The sequence below is a fragment of the Dryobates pubescens genome, chromosome 21 (genome assembly GCF_014839835.1).
Source record: "Dryobates pubescens isolate bDryPub1 chromosome 21, bDryPub1.pri, whole genome shotgun sequence".
Lineage (NCBI taxonomy): Eukaryota > Metazoa > Chordata > Aves > Piciformes > Picidae > Dryobates > Dryobates pubescens.
Window position 1 is genome coordinate 15,952,106 of NC_071632.1, and position 21,072 is coordinate 15,973,177.

The following is a 21,072-nucleotide window of genomic DNA, read 5'->3' on the forward strand; positions in this document are numbered from 1 at the left end:
TGCTGGGGTTATTGTATTAAAGAAAGGGAATCCTGTACTGGAGTATTTATATTGAAAAGCTTCAACTGTGCTGTGTTACCCAGGGGAAATGTGTATGTGTAGTGGTAGGCTAAAATGTTCCTCTAGTCTTCCTGAAGGTGTATCTGGACAAGGAGAGGCAGGGAGATATGCTGGGAGCTGCAGTTTGCTCATCGATGCATAGCTGCCAGACCTCTGTAGGTATGTTCCTACAGGCACCTCTGTCATCTTACAACCCATGCACATGGAGGTAAAAAAAAGTGGTTATTGCATCTTGCTGATGAAGCTCTTGAGGAGAAACAGAAGAGCTTGACTGCAGCCTAAAATGATAATGTTGCAGGTTATGGAGGCAGATGTGTTTGAAAAGTGTTTTGCAAGGTGGTTTAAACATGGACAGATTGATCCTTGGTTGCCCTCTTACTGAAGTCTGGAAGAGAAAGAAATGTATTTTCAAATGGCTTGCTCTGTTGAGGTCTGACCTGCTCTCTGATATCAGGAAAGGTCTCTCCACTAAGTTAGCAGAGGGAGGAAATGTATGAGATGATCACTTAGAAATTCACCTGGATCTTACATAGTGCTTCAGATGTCAATGATTGTTGATAACTCTTTATACCTTAAGGGTCAGGGAGTCACTTAATCCTTGTGGTGGAATCTGAATGGCAACTTTACCAACAGAGCAGTGACATGTGCTCTGGGTCATAGTTGGTAACACTCAACAGGATGAAAATTGCCAGGCATCAACCAACCTCTTGTCACCACAACAGTTTTGTGATCAAGGCTGACAGCTATATACTGTTGTTTGGTCTCTGGAACAAAAACTCTCCATTGTAGAGTCGCAGAATGGTTTGGGTTGGAAGGGGCCTTTAAAGACCATCTAGTCACCCCACCCCCTGCCACGGGTAGGGACACCTTCCACTAGTTCAGGTTGCTCATGAGCCTCATCCAGCCTGGCCTTAAACACTCAGCATGGCATCTGCAACTTCTCTGGCCAACAAGTTCTAGTGTCTCACCACCCTCATCCTTAGAAATGTCTTCTTCATGTCTAGTCTAACCCTATTCTCTTTTGGTGTAAAACCTTGTCCTGCCACTACAGTAAAGAACTTTTGTCTTTGTGTCTTTATACATCGAAAGTCTACAATAACGTCTGCCTGGAGCCTTCTTGTCTCATGGGTTCTCATTGCATTTCTAGTAATAAATCCCTCTAAATAGTTGTAGTGTCCCTGAAAGTGCCCAAACAAGGGCACCTCCATCTCTTTGTTCTCGTGTATCAGCAGCTGAATGTGCGGAAGCAGCATCAGAGGTGGGACTCCTGGGGATTCCTAGCTGTCTGAGGTTGGGAAATTGTCTAGAGTATAATACTGAATCTTAAAATATTATTTTATGTTGTTTTACGTAATACTGGAGCCTGGTCACCATGGGAACAGGCATCTAAATAGAAAGTTGAACTGGAAGGGAATGTACCCATTTTCTGGGGTGGAGCTGTTAAGCTCCTGTCATCCAGAAAGCTCGGACATGGTAAGTACTCGGTGCTTCTCTATCCATGCCATGTGCACGCTGTGGGCCACAGTGGTTTAGTGTTCCTTATGGTCTGAGAAAGCTGTAAAACCAGGAAGGATAAGACCTGTAAAACCAGTTAGCAGGAAGGATGAGACCTGTCCAAGGGCACACAGGTTTTTTTATTGCTTTCTACTTGTGAAGCAGGCAGAATTTCAACTTTCTGGGACAGTCTACTGAACCATTTTTATTTCAAAGTGGGATCTGGACACTGGTGGCTGCATGCAACTGAGCTGAAACCTAATAGATTACTTGATTCCCCAACACAACCCCCCTGCAAACACCCCTCTTTACATAATATCTCTTCAAGCTCTCTTTTATAACTTGTCTTTGGAGAATCACTGCAGTTATCCAGCCGTTTCTTCCGTGCCTTTCATTATTGTAACAGAAACAATCACTGGAAATTGCATGATGGTATTGGATTGTGCTACATTCCTTCCTCAGGTCATTTGTCTGGAGCTTTTTTCAATAGGCCCAAAGGAGAAAGGTACATTCCTGTAAACATGAGACAAGTCCTAGATGGGCTGTAGCCACTTGGGAGAAAACTCCATTGTAAAAGAAGCTTTAAAAATTGCTCACGTGGGATTTACCATTAAGGGCATAAAGACAGGAGAAATGGACTTCTGATCCAGCTGACAACTTGCTTCTCATCCTCTGAAGAATTTTAGGAATGTCTTTACTTCCTTTTGGAGGGCTTAAGGCTAGTGTGTGATTGCAAGGGCTAGAGAGTTGCTTTTCTTCCTGCCTGCCTTCTCTTTCAGGCTAGGCTGAGCTGCCTTTGCATGCTTGTTAACTCTTGAAATACCAATGCATACTTGGAAAGAGGCTATTAAAAGTCAGTGGTTGTTTCTTTTGCAAAACTTGAATGATCCAAAGATCTAGGATGTAGTATAAAAGGTGTTAAGGAGTCACCAAGCATTTTTATACATACTGCTGTGGGCTGAACTAAGGAAACTCTAACTGGGATGTGGTAACTCATGCTTGTCCTTCATCAGTGTAACTTTGGCTGTAAATTGTGCTCATGCTTGTTCATACACTGTACTTCAATCATAATCATACCCTTTAAGCTCAAATGCACCAGGGTGTCAGAGCATCAGCATTTGCTTGTGTGCTCAGGAGCACAGGTCTCAGTGGCAGCTAAAACGTGCATGCTTTATTCTCTAGGACATGGAGAAATACAGGAATTTTGTCATACTGTGTTTTCTATAACATGTGAATGGTCTTTGCCCACCAGGGTTTAATTACTTCTCAATCCACTGACCCCCTCAAGCATGCTGAAGGCAGCCATCAGCTTTGTTGTTACACAGAGCTCTATGCAATGAGCTCTCACCCATGGTCCTCTCAGCATTTCTTCTAGCTGAAGCCCTTGGTTCCTCTGAAGCAGAAGTTCGGTTTTCTCAGGTGAATGAAGTAGAGACCCCAGGTGAGATCAGCCAACTTCCCATCAGCACAGTGGAACTGAGGTTTGAACTTAGACATACAGTAAGATCTTCACTTTGCCATTGTTTGGTAAGGATAAACTCAGTGGCTGTACAGCTACAGAGTGGCAAAAAGTTAATCTCAGAAAGCTGGTTTCTTCATAGAGGGAATCTTGTTCTACTGACAGAGTTATCAGATTAATGCCTCCCTGAATTTCCTCCTTGCTCATGTAATCTGCTGATTGAGTCATCTCTGTGGTGTATTTGAATGTTGGTCAATGATGGAGTTTCAAACAGTAATTTTTGAACCATGTCCCACAACTTAGAGCAGTTGTGATTTTTTTTGTTGTTGTTTCCTTTCTTCCTCCACCCTGCTGAGAAAACTGCCCAGCTCTGAGCTTTGATTATTCAAGTGGGAGAGGGTGACAAGAAGACAGACAAAACATCATTTAGTTCTTGGGGACACACTCCCTGATGCTTGACCTTTTGGACTTCCAACATCTTCTTGTCCATTTACATGCATTACAGTTTTTCCAATTACCAGTGAATTAAATTTGGAATTGTGGTATTTGGAAATGTCAAGCAGAATCAATAGAAAAGCACTTGGGGCCCAATCTTAGTAGACTCAGCACATTTTAAAGCATATTTGAAACGTCCCTGCTGATAAATCTCTGAGGACCACATGTATCTTACGAAATGAGGTGCTGCTGTTTGGGTACCAAAGCTCTTTGTGTCTGGCCAGGTGTGCTGTGGTGTGTTAGATGCCCAGCAGTCTCTCCCTGGAGAAGACACTAGAAATCAGGAGCTCCAAAAAGCTTTTTCTGCTGGTGGCAGCAGCATGGGAGGATGAGGACAGTGAGGTGGAGCAGGCACACTTGAGAGAGCTGAGGGAGGTGCTGCCATGTGGCGATCACTTCTCCTTAAATCTCCACACTCCAAAAGGAGATGCTCCTGTATCCTCATCCCTTTGCCTGGAAGGAAATGTCTTTTGTTGGATTGCTTTGAAAGCTTTTCAAAACTTCACTGTGTGGGGGGAAAATATTTACGAACATAGACGATTTTGCTTCCTCCTCCTGTGCTCTTTGGAGACCTCATGCTGGCTTCCAAAGAGAACTGGAGAGAACAACTGATCATCTTTTAAATGTCATTGCAGAATTTGCTGCATGTTTTGCTTTAGTGATTTGTGGCATCTGGTCAAAATTTGTCCTCTATTTGATTTTTAGGAGTGTAGTTGGAAATATCTTAATCTTGTCATTAAATGCTAATATTTTCTGTTACTGAGGCTGCAAAGTCTGGGAACTGAGACACAACCTTCTCAGTGGCTTATTTGCACAGTGCTCAGCCCACAAGGGTCCATTTTTCATGCCAGAGAGTAGTCATTGCTAATACAAGCCAAATAAATGGTCTTCTTAATGGTTTTGTAAATGCACACTTCAATTTTAAGGAATAAAACCCCCAAACCTCAATAACTATATGCTTGCTTGAAAACTTGTGATCGGGGGGGAAAACTCAACCTCTCCTATGGAAATCTGGTATGGAGTAAGATATTTTCTTAGTGTGGCATTACAAAGGAAGTCAGGAGGTGTCTCCTCACTAGCAGGGTGAATGGAGGAGGATCCAGGCTTGGATCAGCAGTAGTGTGGCCAGCAAGACTGTGGCAGTGGTTGTCCCCCCTCCATAGAATACATAGAATACATAGAATAAACCAGGTTGGAAGAGACCTTCAAGATCATCGCGTCCAACCCATCAACCAATCCAACTGCATCTCATATACTGAGTGCACTTTTGGGCACCTCACTGCAAGAAAGACACTGAGGCACTGGAGCATGTCTAGAGAATAAAAAGCTGGTGAAGGGTCTAGAGCACAAATCTTATGAGGAGTGGTTGAGGGAACTTGGGGTTGTTTAGCCTGGGGAAAAAGAGGCTAAAGGGGAGATCTTCCAGCATTCTACAAGTACCTGAAAGGTGGTTGTAGTGAGGTGCACATCAAGGAGGAAAATAGCCTCAAGTTGCACCTAGGGGTGTGTTAGGTTGAATATTAGGAAAAATTCCTTCACTGAAAGGGTTGCCCATATTGGAACAGGCTGCTCAGGGAAGTGGTGGAGTCGCCATCCCTGGAAGTATTTGAAAGATGTGTAGATGTGATGCTTAGGGACATGGTTTAGCAGTGACCTGGCAGTGCTGGTTGGACTTGATGATCTTAAAGGTCGTCTCCAATAAAAACAGTACTATGTTTAGATGAGGAGTGGTCAGCATTCACCTGTTACGCTTCTGTCAGGGGCCCTGCACAACCTGGTATCCTTGGAGGCATTCACAGGTGGGTAGACAGCAGCTCAGCATCTCTGAAAGCTACTTCATGTGTTCTCTAACAACCTGTGCCACATGCTGGCAGGCAGTGGTGATGCCCTTTTTGGGTGCATCACTTTGTGTTCTTGAGGATGACTTGATTTTGCTTTCATCCTCTCGGGTGTAGTGGAGGAGTGTGTATCTGTATTGAAAAAGGAAAAAAAGGGCCTTTTTTTTGGTGTGTTATTACTAATCCAGTTTGAGCTCTTCTGTCCAAATTGCCTCATTTGTGACCCAAAGTGCATTTAAACATGAACTGCAGAAGCACCACAGCATTAAATGCTTTTGATTGATCTCCCTGATGGTTTTATTAAAGAACTAAAACCTTTTTTGGGGAGACAGATACAGTTAGCGATGCGGAGGGAGAAATCTAATTACATTTTGGCTTTGTCCTTAACTGAAATGCTACAAAATAGAATTTTTCTAATGGCTAACTAAAATGATCTTGTCTTTAAATAAAATATAGAAGCGACCAGCTGAGTTCAAGTCAAAAATGCACTGCTTCCAAAAATTGATTAACTACTGGCAACGTTTCTGTCCTGCCATACACCAGTCCAGCCCATGACCTGGCCAAACCTCCTTGGATTGCTCTGCCTGGCCAGAGGAATGATTTACTAAACCTTTTCCTGAGTGATCCTCCCCTTTGGGCCAAGAGATTAATCTCATCAGCTGTGTGTGTGTACTCAGTATTTCACTAAATCGAATAACGCTGTCATCTTGCTCAGCTCCATCTTCCCAAAACAGGAATCTGCCTGGTTTTGTGGAGTTGTAAGGAGCTGAATGCTGCATGTCCTTCTCCAGATCCTTTTTCTATCTACTCTATTTGTCTTAAAATACCAGGGAAATTATTCAGAAGAATTAAACCTTTATTGCATCCTTTCCCCAAGCTGCTAGTAATGACTCTTAAAACATGCTCCCTATATTTCACAAAAAAGGTTTTACTGGCAGTTTGGGGGGAAATTCTAATAAAGATCTAATTCTTCTGAATAATTTCCTTGTTATCTTTTACTGACTAAAGCCCAAGTTAAAAAAGAGATATATATGGGGGGGGGGGGGATTGCTACACAGATGTCCGTGGAAGCTGTGAAGCGTGAGTCATGGTGTGAATATAGAAGCCCTGAGTTGTCATCCCTGGTGAGCAGGGAGGATGTATTTCTTAATATTAAAGTTCCTTTTTTAATTTTAAAAGAAAATGACTTAAAGCCTCCTGTCCTTTTGAGAGTGGTTGTCAATGGCATCATTGCAGGTTACCATGGCAATATATGCTGAGATAATAGATTAACAGCCATTGATTGACTAGAAAACTTAGTGCTCTTTTATCGTGGGATATGCCAAATGTATTGACAGAAAACAAAATTCAAAGTAATATCTTCCCCTGGCATTACACCATTGCTGTCCTCAGTGCTGCATGAGCCTGATCTGGTGTAAGAACCAGAACATTTTGCAATAGTCAATAATTTACCATGCCACACACCCCCCTTAAGTAGCCAGCACAGTCCCCATCCCTGCATCCAGCCAGTTAGAAGGGGCAAGCCCTGGGTATTTGATCCCTCTGTGCCTGAGTGTATCCTGGCCATTGAGGAGCTCCAAAGGTGGGGGTGAAGATGTGGCTCAAGAAAGGGGCTCTGCTGTTTCAAGGCTTTTGTGAAAGAACAGCCTAGAGAATAGAATAGACCAGGTTGGAAGAGACCTTCAAGATCATCGTGTCCAACCTATCATCCAACACTACCTCATCAAATAAACCATGGCACCAAGACCCCATCAAGTCTCCTCCTAAACACCCCCAGTGATGGTGACTCGACCACCTCCCTGGGCAGCACATTCCAATGGCCAATCTCTCTTGCTGGGAAGAATTTCTTTCTAACATCCAGCCTGAACCTCCCCTGGTGCAGCTTGAGACTGTGTCCTCTTGTTCTGGTGCTGGTTGCCTGGGAGAAGAGACCAGCCCCCACCTGGCTACAACCTCCCTTCACGTAGTTGTAGAGAGCACTAAGGTCTCCCCTGAGCCTCCTCTTCTCCAGGCTAAGCAACCCCAGCTCCCTCAGCCTCTCCTCACAGGGCTGTGCTCCAGACACCTCCCCAGCTTTGTTGCCCTTCTCTGGACACATTCCAGCAAGTCAACATCTTTCCTAAACTGAGGGGCCCAGAACTGGACACAGGACTCAAGGTAACCAGTGCTGAGTACAGAGGCAGAATGACCTCCCTGCTCCTGCTGGCCACACTGTTCCTGATCCAGGCCAGGATGCCACTGGCCTTCTTGGCCACCTGGCCACACTGCTGGATCATGTTCAGCCTACTATATACAAGTGAGGAGTCCTTAAATCCTCATGTGCAGTTGTGCTTAACCACAGATGTCATCACTAGTTTGATGCTTTGCCTAAAAATGTATTTAGACCTTATTATTTAAGTCCAGCAGGAATGAAATCACCCTGCTTGGGGAATAAGTGCTGGAGCAAGACTTACTAATTGCAGACTCATTTTCAGCTCTGTAGAGATGCAACTGGGTGGTCTCTTTAGAACAACATTTTCCAAACTTCCCAGTTGCAAGCCTTCTTCTGGCTTGATTTTGGGATTCTAAATGCTAACAAACATTTGAATTTGTAGTTCTGCACTTAATTTCTGGGCAGGTGACTGGGAGAGGGGGAGCTGAGGGGCAGTAATCCTCTTCTCTGCTTTTCCCTCCCCACCAGTGCTTCCCAATGTGCTCCACACATGCTTAGATTGTGGTCCCTTCACTGAAGAATGTGCCAAAATTCAGCCCTGGGTTTAGAGGCAGCCGTTTTAGCATCCCCCCCCAGGTGCCGAGCAATGGGAAGGGCGAGGCTTGAGCTGGCACTGAAGTGGCTGGTCCCAGCAGATGCTGCTCTGCAAGGTGAGGGCCCAGCAGCCTCTTCTTTCCCAGCTCTGCTCAGCCATGCCACGGTTTGAGGGATAGCTCTTGAAAACAAACCCAAACCTCAAACAAAGGGCCCGACTTGCAGAATCACACATGCAAGAATGCATCCGCAGTTGCTTAATTGCTGCATGCAATTACCCTCCAAATTAGAGGGCAATTACCCCAATTCAGTGTACAATCTCTGTCATTTTATATTATAAAATTACATGTACAAATAGCTATATAGGGACAGAACTAAGTGTTTGCAAATATCTTCAGTTGCATACACAGTTTCATGTATAAAGCCCGGTGGTTTTGACAGTTAGGCAAACAGACTGTCTGGGAAATCACTCAGTGTTTATGCAGACTATTTTGACACTTCCCATCTTTTCATATATACTTTCATTTTAGGTTTTTAAAAAGGGGACAGGCAGAGATAAAGAGCTGAGATTTATAGCAGCTTTCAGCCTTGGGGAAGATATTCCCTGTGTATCTAATTATGAGTTAGGAGCCCGGCAACTGCTAACACCTAGACCTGGAGTTGCTACACTGGATCTTGGCTGTAATTTAGCAGCTGTTGGATAATGACACAGCCTCAGTGATCTGTCAGCAGCTCCAAATTAGGAGAGCACAGTTTAGTCTCAGATCAGCAGCAAGGTCCCATGCCTCAGCAGGCTGAAGTCCTTCAGTTCAAGAGGACCCTTTTTAATGAGCTCCCTCTGTGCCTTGCAACTCCCAAGTAGAGGAGAGAGGTCTTCCTGCGTTGCACAGTGTTTCAACTGCTCTTCCCTTCATTATGTGCCTCAGATAGGTGCTGGGGGTCTTGCTTGGCAAAATTCTAGTGATGCTTCAGTCATCTGGAGCAGAAAATTGACCCTAGGGAATTGGTGTAATGATAGTTTCTCAGGACTGAGGTCAAAAAGTTGACTTCCACCCAAAAAATGGGTGTTGGTGGGTAGCCCTCTGTCTTCAGGATGTATTGAGAGGTTTTTTTAGTGTAAAGGTGTTTGTCTGTGGCTTGTGTTCAAGGAAGGTATTGAGAGAAGCCACTCTGTATCATCCCCAAAGTGCTATGTGGATCTAGTGTGATGTCAGAAACCCAGCTGCTCCTACAAAGCCTAATTATTCCTTTGACTTCATTTTAAAGCAGGACTTCAGACCTTATTCCTTAGGTGACTGTTTGTGGGTCATGGATTTTAAATGTTTATCCTTTTTTTCCCAGCTGTTGACATGGAGAGGACTGGTCCTTATAGCAAACTGTGCTGCTGGATATGCCATGCTCCTGTGCATGCCTGTGCTTTGCTTGCCCAGTGCTTTCTCCAAAGTGCTGCCTATGCAGCAAAGTGGTTCTGCCAGTGGTAGCTTCTTGCGGACATGATTGAAACATCTCCCCTTGCAAACTGCATGTGTGACAGGGCCAGCACATCCCACCTGCATTTGTACCTCTTGTCTTTATATAATGTCTCTGCTGGGTAGGAAGCAGCTTTTTTTCCAACATCTACTTTGTGGCTGGTAGCATAGGGCTGGGTGGGAGGGGAACAGGAGCCCGATGAATTTTACCAAGTTCCGACAGCAATCTTCAAACACTTCCTTAGCAAATGTTTTATATCTTATTGCATGTTGACTTCCTGCCAAAAGTTAAGCAGTTCCCTGGTGTATTTTCTACCCTGCATGAGCAGGGTGTCCTTACCAGGCAATGCCACCAAATGAAGGAGGTCAGGAACTTTTCCTACCACATACCAATGCTGGCATGAGGAAGATGGCAAGTAGGAAGAGGGAGGGCAGGACCTAAGTGGGACAGCCCCTTCAGTCCATTTCAGGCTGTGGTTTGTGACTGCATCCAAATGCTTTTGTTTCAGGAAAGCCTTTTTGTGACCAAAATTAATCCTGTCCCTTCCCCTGACTGATCAAGTTTTGTTCAGCACCTCTATTGAGTCAGGTTACGCTGCTGGGCATTAAAGAGAAACCCAGTGAAGTCCAACCCAGCCCTTGATGTGCTAATGTATGAGCTGTGTCCAAGGGAAGAAGACATATGCTTCCTGTGCCCATTTTGGGGCAGTACCCTCTGATTTTTCAGCAACTTCAAATGGAAGCAGGACATGTTTGATCTGTGCTTCTTCTGTGGGTGCTGCTCTGCAGAAGTGCCCAGCTTGTTTTGTTGCACAGATCTCCAGTGACCTTCAGGGAACAGGCCTTTCTTTACCCATTGCCCAAAGACGGAAGAGGAGGCAGGGAAAACCACATGGCTTCCTGCGAAAGCAGAAGCAGAGCTCAGATTTCCTCCCCTTACTCACCACTATTCTTCCTCAAAGGGACAAACCTCTTTTTCAATTCCCCCTTCCTCTATTCAGTTGACTGTTTTAATTCAGCCAGTGCAGACAGAGCATTTAGCTACAAACTTTGGTCTCTGCATGATCCATTACAGAGCAAGGTGTGAGTGTTTCTTGATGAGCTAAACCAGCAGGTAAATTAACACCCAGTACTGGAACTGTGCCCCTTCCTGCTGAGACCGTCTTGGGCACAAAGGGAAGGGTTTCATGCAGTTCTGAGCACCCAGCGGGATGAGGATCCTTCCTAAATGGCTTTAAAAAAACCATAAATCCAAAAGCAGGTGGCAAACAGGCAGGTTTTTAAAGTGTCCTTAATGCAAACATCCTTAGGAGCTGCTTTAAGGGAAACATACATAGATATTTAGTTACCCAAAAGTTTATACATGCTTTTATTCAAGTCATCTAAACTTTGACACCAAGGAAAAAACTGCAAAAAGCCTTTTTCCTGGCACGATTGCTGTTTGCAGAGTTGGGTTTGTGTGTTTGCAAGCAGATCTTAGTCTTCAGCTGAAACTTGTTCCAGAAAAGACAACTGTCTTGGGGGAAGGGAGCTTGGGCTCAGCACAGGATTTAGCAGCCTCAGTTTGCTGGTCCCAGAGCTGATACAGCTCCTGCTTCACATCTTTTCAACATTCCCTTTTCAAAGCACAGTGGAAACAGCAAATCTCACAGTAGCTTTGTGTATTGCATTGGCCTTCATTGCGTGTGAGGAAAACATAGGCTGCACAGTATTGCTGGAGGTTACAGATGGAGGTGGCTGAGCCAGGATTAGATTTTGGGGCTGTTTCCCAGGCAAATGGTTCATTAAATCTTCTTGCTTTCTGGGAGATGGCGTTGGCAAGGGAGAGGAAATTTTCGTCTGGGGATTCAGTTTGGGATGATGGAAATGATACCACAAAAATGTATTTTGAGAACTGGGCCAGAAGGTGATAGTGAGTGCTAGCTGTCAGGTATCAGCTGGGAGCTATGTGTAAGTATTACAATAAAGCTAAGATGAATGAAAAATGCCACCCTCCCTGCACACAAAACACTGCTGCTTTGCTTTCTTGCTGATATAACCAGTATTTAGGAAAAATGCTTAATCTGCCCTAACAAAGCACGATGTGAGTATCAAGAGAACAAATATCAAAGCTCTAACAAGCAGTGTCAATATTGACACTGTTCTGTGTTGAGGGATATTGGTAGGTTGTTTTTATTATAGTAAGCAACTTGTCACAGGAAAACTCAGATGGAGCTTTGCAAGTGCCGATAAAACCTGCAGGTGCTATTGAAATTGAGCTCTTGTTCCTGTGTGCTTTGAATACAATTTCCAGTTTCACAAGTCAGCTTCATGATTTTCTTATACCTCTCCTCCCTTGCAGTCTCTCTCACAATGCTGATTAAATATTCTCATCCCCTCCCCCCACCAAAAAAAAAAAAGAGGACTGAAAACCTCTTCTACTTGCAAAGAGATTTTTCTAGTCTGATGAATTTGCTTTGTACCATGAAAATTACCCATCACTGGGTCCCACTTTTAGTATCAGAAGCAGGTTGGACACATCACCCCGAGCTTGTGCAGAAACCATGGTTTGTCTTGCAACCTTCTTGCAGTTCAACTGTTCCATGCCAGGTCATCTGCACTACTTGCTTTGATGCCTGTTGACAGCAGAAGGTTGATTCCTCACAGCAGATCAGGCTATAATGAATAGTTGGAATGCCATCTCTAGCCCAAGTCTCAAACTGCACCAGGGGAAGTTTAGGCTTGAGGTGAGGAGAAAGTTCTTCACAGAGAGAGTTCTTAGCCATTGAAATGGACTGCCCAGGGAGGTGGTGGAGTCACTGTCCCTGGAGGTGTTCAAAAAGGGATTGGATGTGGCACTTGGTGCCATGGTTTAGTAGTCATGAAGTGTTGGGTGACAGGTTGGACTTGATGATCTTTGAGGTCTTTTCCAACCTTATTGATTCTGTGATTCTAATGCACTGCAAATTTGGAGGTGAATCCTGCCACCAAGTAACAGCATGGAAACTTGACAACTTAAGAAGCTGCAGGCTGTGGAAAGGCAGGTCAGGCTCCCCCCAGTATCCTGCTCATTTGGGACGAGTTGTTTAATCTTGGCACATTGTATCTTCTCCAGCAGGGCGCTGTCAGTGTGCTTACAACAGTAGTGGATGGGTGTTCAGGTATGGAAACCATGAAGCTACAGAAATTAACCTGGGCCTGGAGCTGGTGCCTGTGACCAGGCTTGGTGTTTTCTCTGCCACCTGTAAAACACCCACGGCTCAGTATCTTGTGAAGACTGAACTGCATCACCGCAATTGTTGGTACCTTTCAGAAGTGTCTGGTTTGCCATGTTGAGTAGGAGTCACAGGCAGGGTTGCATTTAGATAGACCAGACATGGCCCTTACTGGTTTAATCTCAACATTAAAGGTTGCATGGTCTTTGGAGAAGATAGAGAGTCATCAAAGCACTGCAGAATTTTCCAGGCAGCAACTTAGTTCAGCTCTTTTTGAAGGTCTGGCTATTCTGGGAGCACAGCACTTTCATTTCACCATCCTGTGGGACCCATTTGTGTTTTCTACCAGTTGTCAACACATTTTATTGGGATACCTGCATTTTCCATGATTGCAATCCATCAAAATAACAGCCAGGTCTGACCTTACCTTAGGTTGGGTAATCCCAAGGAGAGATGGCTGCAGGGCATCTCAGGATTTATGAAATTACAAGCTTGGTGGTGCCTTTTCTGGTTGTGTGCTTATGTGTTGCATGTTCATTTAATTCTTACTCTCATTTTAAACTAATCCTTAAGATGCCAAAAAGCAGAATATTTCCAAATGAAGAGAGGATTTCTAAGGCTTAAGACAGAACATGCAGGTCACCTTACTTGACTCCATAGGTGTGATCTGTGCTTCAGTTCTGTGCTATAAGGAAATTGTTTACTTTGGGGCAGTAGGAACTTCTTGGTTCACTGGTACAAGAGTGAAAGACCTACAGGCTAAGGAGACTCCTTTGTTTGTGGTGGCCAGAGTTGTTTGAGGAGCAGAGGGGCTTTTTGCTGAAGGTCTTTCCTTGCATGGAAAGTCAGCATGAGCTCTGTCAACCACAGATAAAAACATGGCATTTATCACATAGAGACTTACCCAAATATTCCTGAACTGGGATCAAAGTAAGCCACAGGCAACTTATCTGGCCCTCCTCTATGGGATGGATATTATTTGTTCTCAGTTACATCCTACTCATAGAAGAAACCATTTATTTTCAGGTGATGTTTCCTAAAATAGTGGAGGGTAACTCCACTGTCTGACATTACAGCCGTGACAAGTAGCACCCTAGGAGACTGTCTTTCCTAAACAGGGGTTTTGTGGTTAGAAAATACAGGGTGTGGGTTGCCTTTTACATACCCCTGTTAGGATCCTGGTTTTGAAGCCAAAGGAGACCAGGAAGAGTATCTCAGCTGGACTCTGGACTTCACCATGAACACCTGTTGTGAGCCAAGGCAAACCTGACCTCACTAACAGAGTAACTCTCCACACCGTGCCGAAGCGCACACCAATGAGTTGCCTAGCTCCCAGGGAAGCATAGCCACACAGAGATGTGTCTCTTGGGATCCATTTCACGTTTTGCTTGAACATCTTTGGGGTTTGAATTTGACTTCAGGACCAGGCCATGGGGAGGCTGAGACAAGAGAATGCCTCTACTACAATGCCAACTGGGAGTTGGAGAAGACCAACCAGAGCGGTGTGGAGCGCTGCGAGGGGGAGAAGGACAAGCGGCTCCACTGCTATGCCTCCTGGAGGAACAACTCGGGCTCCATTGAGCTGGTGAAGAAAGGCTGCTGGTTAGATGACTTCAACTGTTATGACAGGTAATAACCTAAGTGATTTTTATTTTTTTTGAACACAGGTTTAATTGTTCCTCTAAGTGCAAAGGCTCGTGGTTTTTGAATCAAGTCCAAGTCAATTGGCCCATTCATCCCCAGTAATTATTTCTGTTGCTAAAGCAGCTCTCAGAATTGTCACTTATCTGCCTTGATTTTTTTTTTCCTATATAGAAGCTGCAAAATGCACTTTCAGGTTTTTGTTGTGGTGGTTGTTATTATTATTATTATTTTTCTTTTCCTCAGCAAAGCTTTGATAATTCTGGCATGTGTTGAAAAACGTGTCCTGTACCATCAAATGAAGAGCAATATGTTCTTCCAAGAGCATTTGGCGATACAAAGGAAAACTTGGAATCACTGGGAGCTCTCTAGAAAATCACAGATATCTGGGGGTGGCTAGAGGTTGAGATATTCTGACATTTGTGAGGTTGCAGAAAGTTTCACTGTTCCTCATCCGAGTTAAGAGACAGGGCAGCAAAAGCAATACACATGCTCGTATGTCATCGCCTGTAGCAAGCTGAAAAGGAGCGAGGTTTTGTAGTACAAAGGCTCCAGCCTCATTAAATAGCTAGGAAAATAAACTGGTCTTTTCCCATTTCCTTTGATGCAATTCTGCAGAGGGAAAAAGAAGTGCAACTGATGAAAATAGCCCTCTGAAATGTCACAGTTTAAAAGGACAGCGTTCAGTAGCTCTAGACTCCGTGTTTCTGTTAAAATAAAAAATACAACGACCAACCAACCAACCCAAACCCAGCTACTCCAATAAGGATGAACAGAACATAACATTCAAGGATTTCCCTGGATACAACACTAATGTAGGTTGATCTCATTTTTGTGCATTTTTGTAGCTTCCCATTACAAAAGTTCCAGGACATCAAACCCTGAGCTAGGGTGCTTAAGCCGGGACTAGTTTTGTCCTGTGGCTGGAGAGTTTTCTCCCTTCAGCACTGTACACTGTCCCTGCTTTTGTGTCCATTGTCTGAGCTTATCCCAACTGTGAGTTGTTCCTCATCCTCATTCTATTATTAGCTCTGGGGTTGCTTTCCCACCACACCTATTCCCCTGCCAGTTGTGTAGCCAAGCTCTATATATAGTTAAATTTTTATTTCCCAATAAATCAATCCTCCTTGGCCCATTAGTCATCTTAATGCTGATCTTTCTGAGAACAGAAGGTCACTTTAGTTTCCTACTTCCAAGCAGAAGTGTTTACTGTAAACAGATTTCTCCTTTCAGTGCCTGCTCTCATATACAGTGACACTTGTGTTGTCACTGAGTGTCTCGGTGCAGAGATGTAGTGGTTCTTAAACTTTGTCATAATGTATTGCTCTGCTGTAATGGTAAAAAGTTTCCAGGGCTCCTCTCAAGCCTTTTTGCAGCCCTGGGGTTGAGCATCCATTATCCTTCAGCTTGATTCTTCAAAGCTGCAGTTCCGGGGCAAAGCTAAAAGATCTTCTGAGAATTAACCAACAGTGCAAGTGTTGAAAGCAACATTTGAAAGAAAGGTTAGCTTTAATTAAATAAAGGATGGGGTTTTTTTTTGGTTTTTCCCTTGAGTGCCCTCAGCAGTCTTTCATGCAGGTAGTGTTGCATCCCAAGATGGGAAAAATGGCTAAAAGGATGATTCTTTTTTTTGTCAGTTGACAATGCATGACACCCTTTTGTCTCTCTCTTCAGCATTTTTGGATGCTGAGCTCCTGGGTGCAGCCCTGAAAGATTCTTCTGTACCTATATTTTTCAAAAGTGTCCCCTGGATGCAGGCCACAGTCCTCTTCTGCTGCACAGGCAGCACATGCTGGGACGTGCCAAAGGCTGCCTCCTAGTCTGTGGAAGGTGAAAAATTCAGGAGTGCAAGGGTTGGGATGTTGAGGGTGATGGCTTCTTACTCTGTTCCTTATCTTTAGGAAACAAGAACGTGGCACTTGTACATTTAGGGTTACAGGGGAAAGGTAGTGTTTAAAAATCTGCTTGGGTGCTCTTCACTTATTTACACAGCCCCACCAGAGAGGTTGTGTTCAGGTTGCCTTGAAGAGCACATGAAGCACTACAAAACGTAGCCTTGCTGCCATAGAAAAATGTGTCATTCTCTCCCACTGCCTCATTTGTAATATTTGCTAAGTATAACATGTCATGTGTACCTGGATGGCTGCCCTGAGCACACACCAACTCAAAGACAAGGATAATGAATTGCAGATGTGGAGCAGGCTGTTTTCACTCATTAGCTTGATTTCTTAACCAACAGATTTAGCAAAGGATGTGTTTTCTATTGAAGACTCCAGTACTGATGCCGTTCAATCCAAACGGCTCGTTATCTGATTTCACGAAAAAGCATCTGGAAACATTGCTTAACTTGTTGAAACATCTTTGTTCATTTGAATAAGTCAAATAGCTGCTTTTTATCTTTGAAGTTAAAAAAAAAAAAAGTCTGCAAAACAAACCCAAGTGCTTCCCAGCTGAGACCTTGCAGGAGACATTTTCCCCAAGAGGAATAAAGCACTGAAAACTGCCCTACGTTAGGACTGAAGAGAGCCCTTTCCGTTCTCCTTGTGGTAGTGTGTCAGTGATACCACAGAAAGGGAGGCTTGGCGTGGGTTCATAAATGAGTAACAATGTCAAACACATATGATTGTTTTGCTACTTCCTCTGAGTGGTCAAAGGAAGGAAGTTATGCATATAATTTAGCTGGGCTTCAGGAAATAGTTTGATACAGTTCTCTGTGGAGAGCAGCTCTGCAGCCCTAATAACTAATAGCAGAGGGTAACATACCAAAAGGCAACAGGGAAAGGAAGTAGGCATTTAGGAAAGAGAAAAAAATGACTGCTAGAGTGCTGCAAAAATCAGTGCACATCTCTTTTGGCATTGATCTGTGGGAGAGGGAGGATGTGTGGAACTGGAGTTGGTCTGATCCATGGAAGTACCCTAACACCTTGCGCAGTGTGGAAGGAAACCTCAGTGCTGAGAGAAGACTGTAGCACTGCTTCCATAACAGGCAAGTAAAAAAGCCTGAGAGCTGCAGCCTGATTTTTTTTTTTAAAGGCTTTTGTACAGGATGACATTTTTTTTAAAGGAGAAGAAGGTTGCACTTGAAAACTAAACTTAAAAAAAACAACCAAACCAAAACAAGTAAAATCAAACCCTTCAGTCTCCCTCCAGCTTGCAGCAGGACTGTTGCTGCTGGTGTCTGGTGCCCTTCTAGTGTATAGAGCGAGTGATGCTCAAGGCTGTGGGAGCAGTCTTAGCTCAGCCCTCATCCTATGTGCTTCATGGCACAGTCTTTGTAATTACATGATCAAATTCTCCTCTCCCCTGACAGCAAACATACAGGCAGTAGGAAAGACACTGTCCAGGGAAGGACACATTTCCTTCATTGTTTTTCTGCTTCTCGTTCAGGTAGTGGTGATGGCTGTTATTTATTACTCTCCATCAGTACATATGGAAGCGTTTGTTTCCTTTATGGTCTTTTTAAGGGTCTTTGCTATTCACTGGGGTATTTGAGTGCCAAGTTGTTTTGTGTTAGTGGAGTCTGCCAATTTATGCAGTACAGCAGCAGGAGAAGGCACGTGGAGAAGACAGTTCGGAGCAGGTCAGATCCCAAGGCAAGAGGCAAGAATTGGCTAATGTTTTTTTTCTCTTCCCTTCACTGCTGTGTCTGTCCTACCCTGATGCAGGCAAGAGTGTGTAGCCACAGAAGAAAATCCTCAAGTGTTTTTCTGCTGCTGTGAGGGCAACTACTGCAATGAGAAATTTACACATTTGCCTGAAGTCACCGGCCCAGAAGGTGAGTGATGCAGGGGATGGGGATTTGGGGTCTCTTCTTTAGACCTATTTTGTGACGATTTTGAGTCCTCGGATGTTGAGCAGAAAAATATATCCAACAGGACATAAAGTACCATTTTGTTTACAAAATCCAGAAATCCTTCTGCTACCATTCCTTAAGAACAACTTTTTAAGATTGTTTTCCTCTGTGGGAGCCTCAGATACCATCAGCAAGGATCAGGTTTTCTGTAAGGCAGGAGCTGACAGTGAGATACTATAAAACAAATTCCCATGCAAGGGAAAGAGAGCAGATTTATAGAGCATGAATCAAGACTCAAATTGTTAGAAGATAGTTGGTACCTTCATTAATTTTCATAGGGCAGAGGTCTCCAAATACCTTGAGCATCTGAGATTTTTGCATTCGATTGCTAATTTGCTGATCTGAAGATTGAGAGGGAATGGGTGTTTGTGTCAGCTTTAAGAGTTTGTGGATATACTTCAAAGAAGGAAAGTAATAGCACATCCTTCTCCAGAGGCTAATGGAAAAATGATGATTCTTTTAGCTGTATGCTTGCTAAAGTATCATTCAATAAAAATTATTAAAGCAGGTGGATCTTCTCCTTAGGATGGTTTCTCTTGCTATCGACTACCTGCATTAACTGAGATCTTCCAGTAGACCATTATCAGATTTTCCTGGGCTTTCCTGTTAGGTTTTTAATTGTTTACATGGGCTTTATTATCTCCTGTTATTAATGCACCCCTAGCAACCTAGTAGCAAATATTCTTTCTCTCACAGTTTTTTGTTTAATTTGGCAAGTCTTGCTATTTCTTCCTTCCCTGTCTCCAACATAGCAACATGGCTCCATTTAGTATTCCCATTGTTTGTGTCTCAACTGCACTGATGTAATTTGGAACAAGAACTACTGTGGGAATAGTGCATTTGATTGTGGCTCCAGCAGCATTTTACTAACAACTGACATCTTGTCAATCACTGTAAAAGGCAAAGCAGTGCTGCGAGGGATTTCGTGCTTGCTTAATACATTTGGAAGGGTTAAGAGAAGGAAATGTTCTGCTTTTGTGTATCCCAGCAAGAAATACCCATCTTAGGTAAAGGTCAGATGGAGACTCAACTTGCAAAATGTGGTTTGGACCATTGTAACTCCATTAGTAATAGCCATATGGAAAAGAGTAAACTGTTGGATTTGATGGGACATGCCACTGAGCATTGGAGGAGAAGGGTTTGAATGCATTTGGACAAGTAGCTGACGGTGCTGTTGGGTGCCTGAAGGTTACTTTCCCTTGTTTACCCTGCTGTTTTGGTTTTGGGGTTTTTTTGCAGTCATATATGAGCCACCACCGCCAACACCCTCCCTGCTCAACATCCTGGTGTACTCACTGCTCCCCATTGCTGTCCTCTCCATGGCCATCCTCTTGGCCTTCTGGATGTATCGGCACCGCAAGCCTCCTTACGGGCACGTCGACATTAATGAGGTGAGGGAGTCACTCCCCTTTATTTGGACCATACGAAAGCAACGAGGCTGCTCTCTGTATGTTCACATTCACTTTTGCCTCACTCTTTTTAGGTGGCCTAACTTTTCTTCTTTTTTAAAGTTGATGATACAATTGGCCTCCATCATGGTGATAGCATTCCCTGCGAAGCTGATGGGTTTGATGGCTTTAGGGTTATTACTGTGTGTGAGATTCCTAATGGATGGAGTTAACACAGCCCTGAATGGTGGCTACCCTGTCCCTGAACTCTCAAACCTGTTGCCTGATTTCAGCCAACTTTGCAGAGGATCAGAGATCATAGAGGTGATAAAGCTCCTATTAGCTTCACGGGGTGAAGGGGGGATGCTTTCCCTGTTGAAGCTTAGTTTTTTGAGCCATAAGAGAATGCATGGAGGAGGTCATCCTCATGGCCTGAAGCTGCTGAGAACTGGTCCTTGTTGGCTCTGCTGTGCCCTGAGCCTTCTGTTTTTTTCTGAAGAGCCAACCAGGTACCACTCCCTCCCTCATCTACCCATTACAGTCTATACTGAGAACATTTTCCATCTGAAAGCAGACAGAACAAGGATCCAAGTCCATACATCCTGTGGGGTTGCACTGTTCTCCTGGACAGATGCAGAGTTTAAACAGATATGATCTTTATGATGCTGACAGACCTGTTTACTGCCCATTGCTAGGGTTATGTGAAACACACCTAAGGAAGTGCAAAGCAGTGGGAGATTTTACAATGGGTCACAAAGGTTAAAAAGTTCCTACTTTTGGCAGAGGGTAGTCTTGAGGTCATCTGTGTTTTACAGCCTAAAATAGCCTTTGCTTTGAAAATATAGGAGAAATCAGGTTTTGCCAGAGGATGGCAGGCAATAGTTGGATACAAAGTGACACTTGGAGGCATAGGTAGTTATATATGTTCTATACAAATACCCTGCAAAGCAAGATAGGGAATTTGGGGCTGCTCTTGCTGCAAACAGTACCTCTAAATAATTTGTATTAAATAAAATGTTATTTCTTTATGCCTCTTTCCCCATATGCAGTCTCTCCACTTCTCTCCTCCCTTTGTTTTACTGTCTATCTTCAGCTGGTGACCATGTTTTTCTCCTGTGCAGGACCCTGGCCCACCACCTCCTTCTCCCCTAGTTGGCCTAAAGCCTCTTCAGCTTCTGGAGATCAAGGCAAGGGGACGGTTTGGCTGTGTGTGGAAGGCTCAGCTGATGAATGACTATGTAGCAGTGAAAATCTTCCCTATTCAGGTGAGCAGGGCACTTTGCATTAGGTTGTCGCTTGCTGGGTTCCCTCACCAGTGCTGAGATGCTCGAAGTGCCTGTGGAGGTGTTTTAAGAGCATATTATTAAGAGTATTTGGACTCTTCTGCTGGGGGGAAAAGTTCAAGGACTCTGACTTCCTCTACTTTTTTTCATGT

The 21,072-nt window shown here is 44.0% G+C and overlaps 1 protein-coding gene across 1 annotated transcript in view; it reads left to right on the forward strand.

The window, feature by feature from the left end:
* Positions 1-21,072, forward strand: part of ACVR2B (activin A receptor type 2B) — a 97,989-nt gene that overhangs the window by 63,734 nt on the left and 13,183 nt on the right. The window contains exons 2-5 of the mRNA XM_054171306.1: positions 14,177-14,384; positions 18,062-18,171; positions 19,489-19,640; positions 20,759-20,902. Coding sequence (XP_054027281.1) covers positions 14,177-14,384; positions 18,062-18,171; positions 19,489-19,640; positions 20,759-20,902 — 614 coding nt within the window. The remainder of the gene's footprint in view (positions 1-14,176; positions 14,385-18,061; positions 18,172-19,488; positions 19,641-20,758; positions 20,903-21,072) is intronic.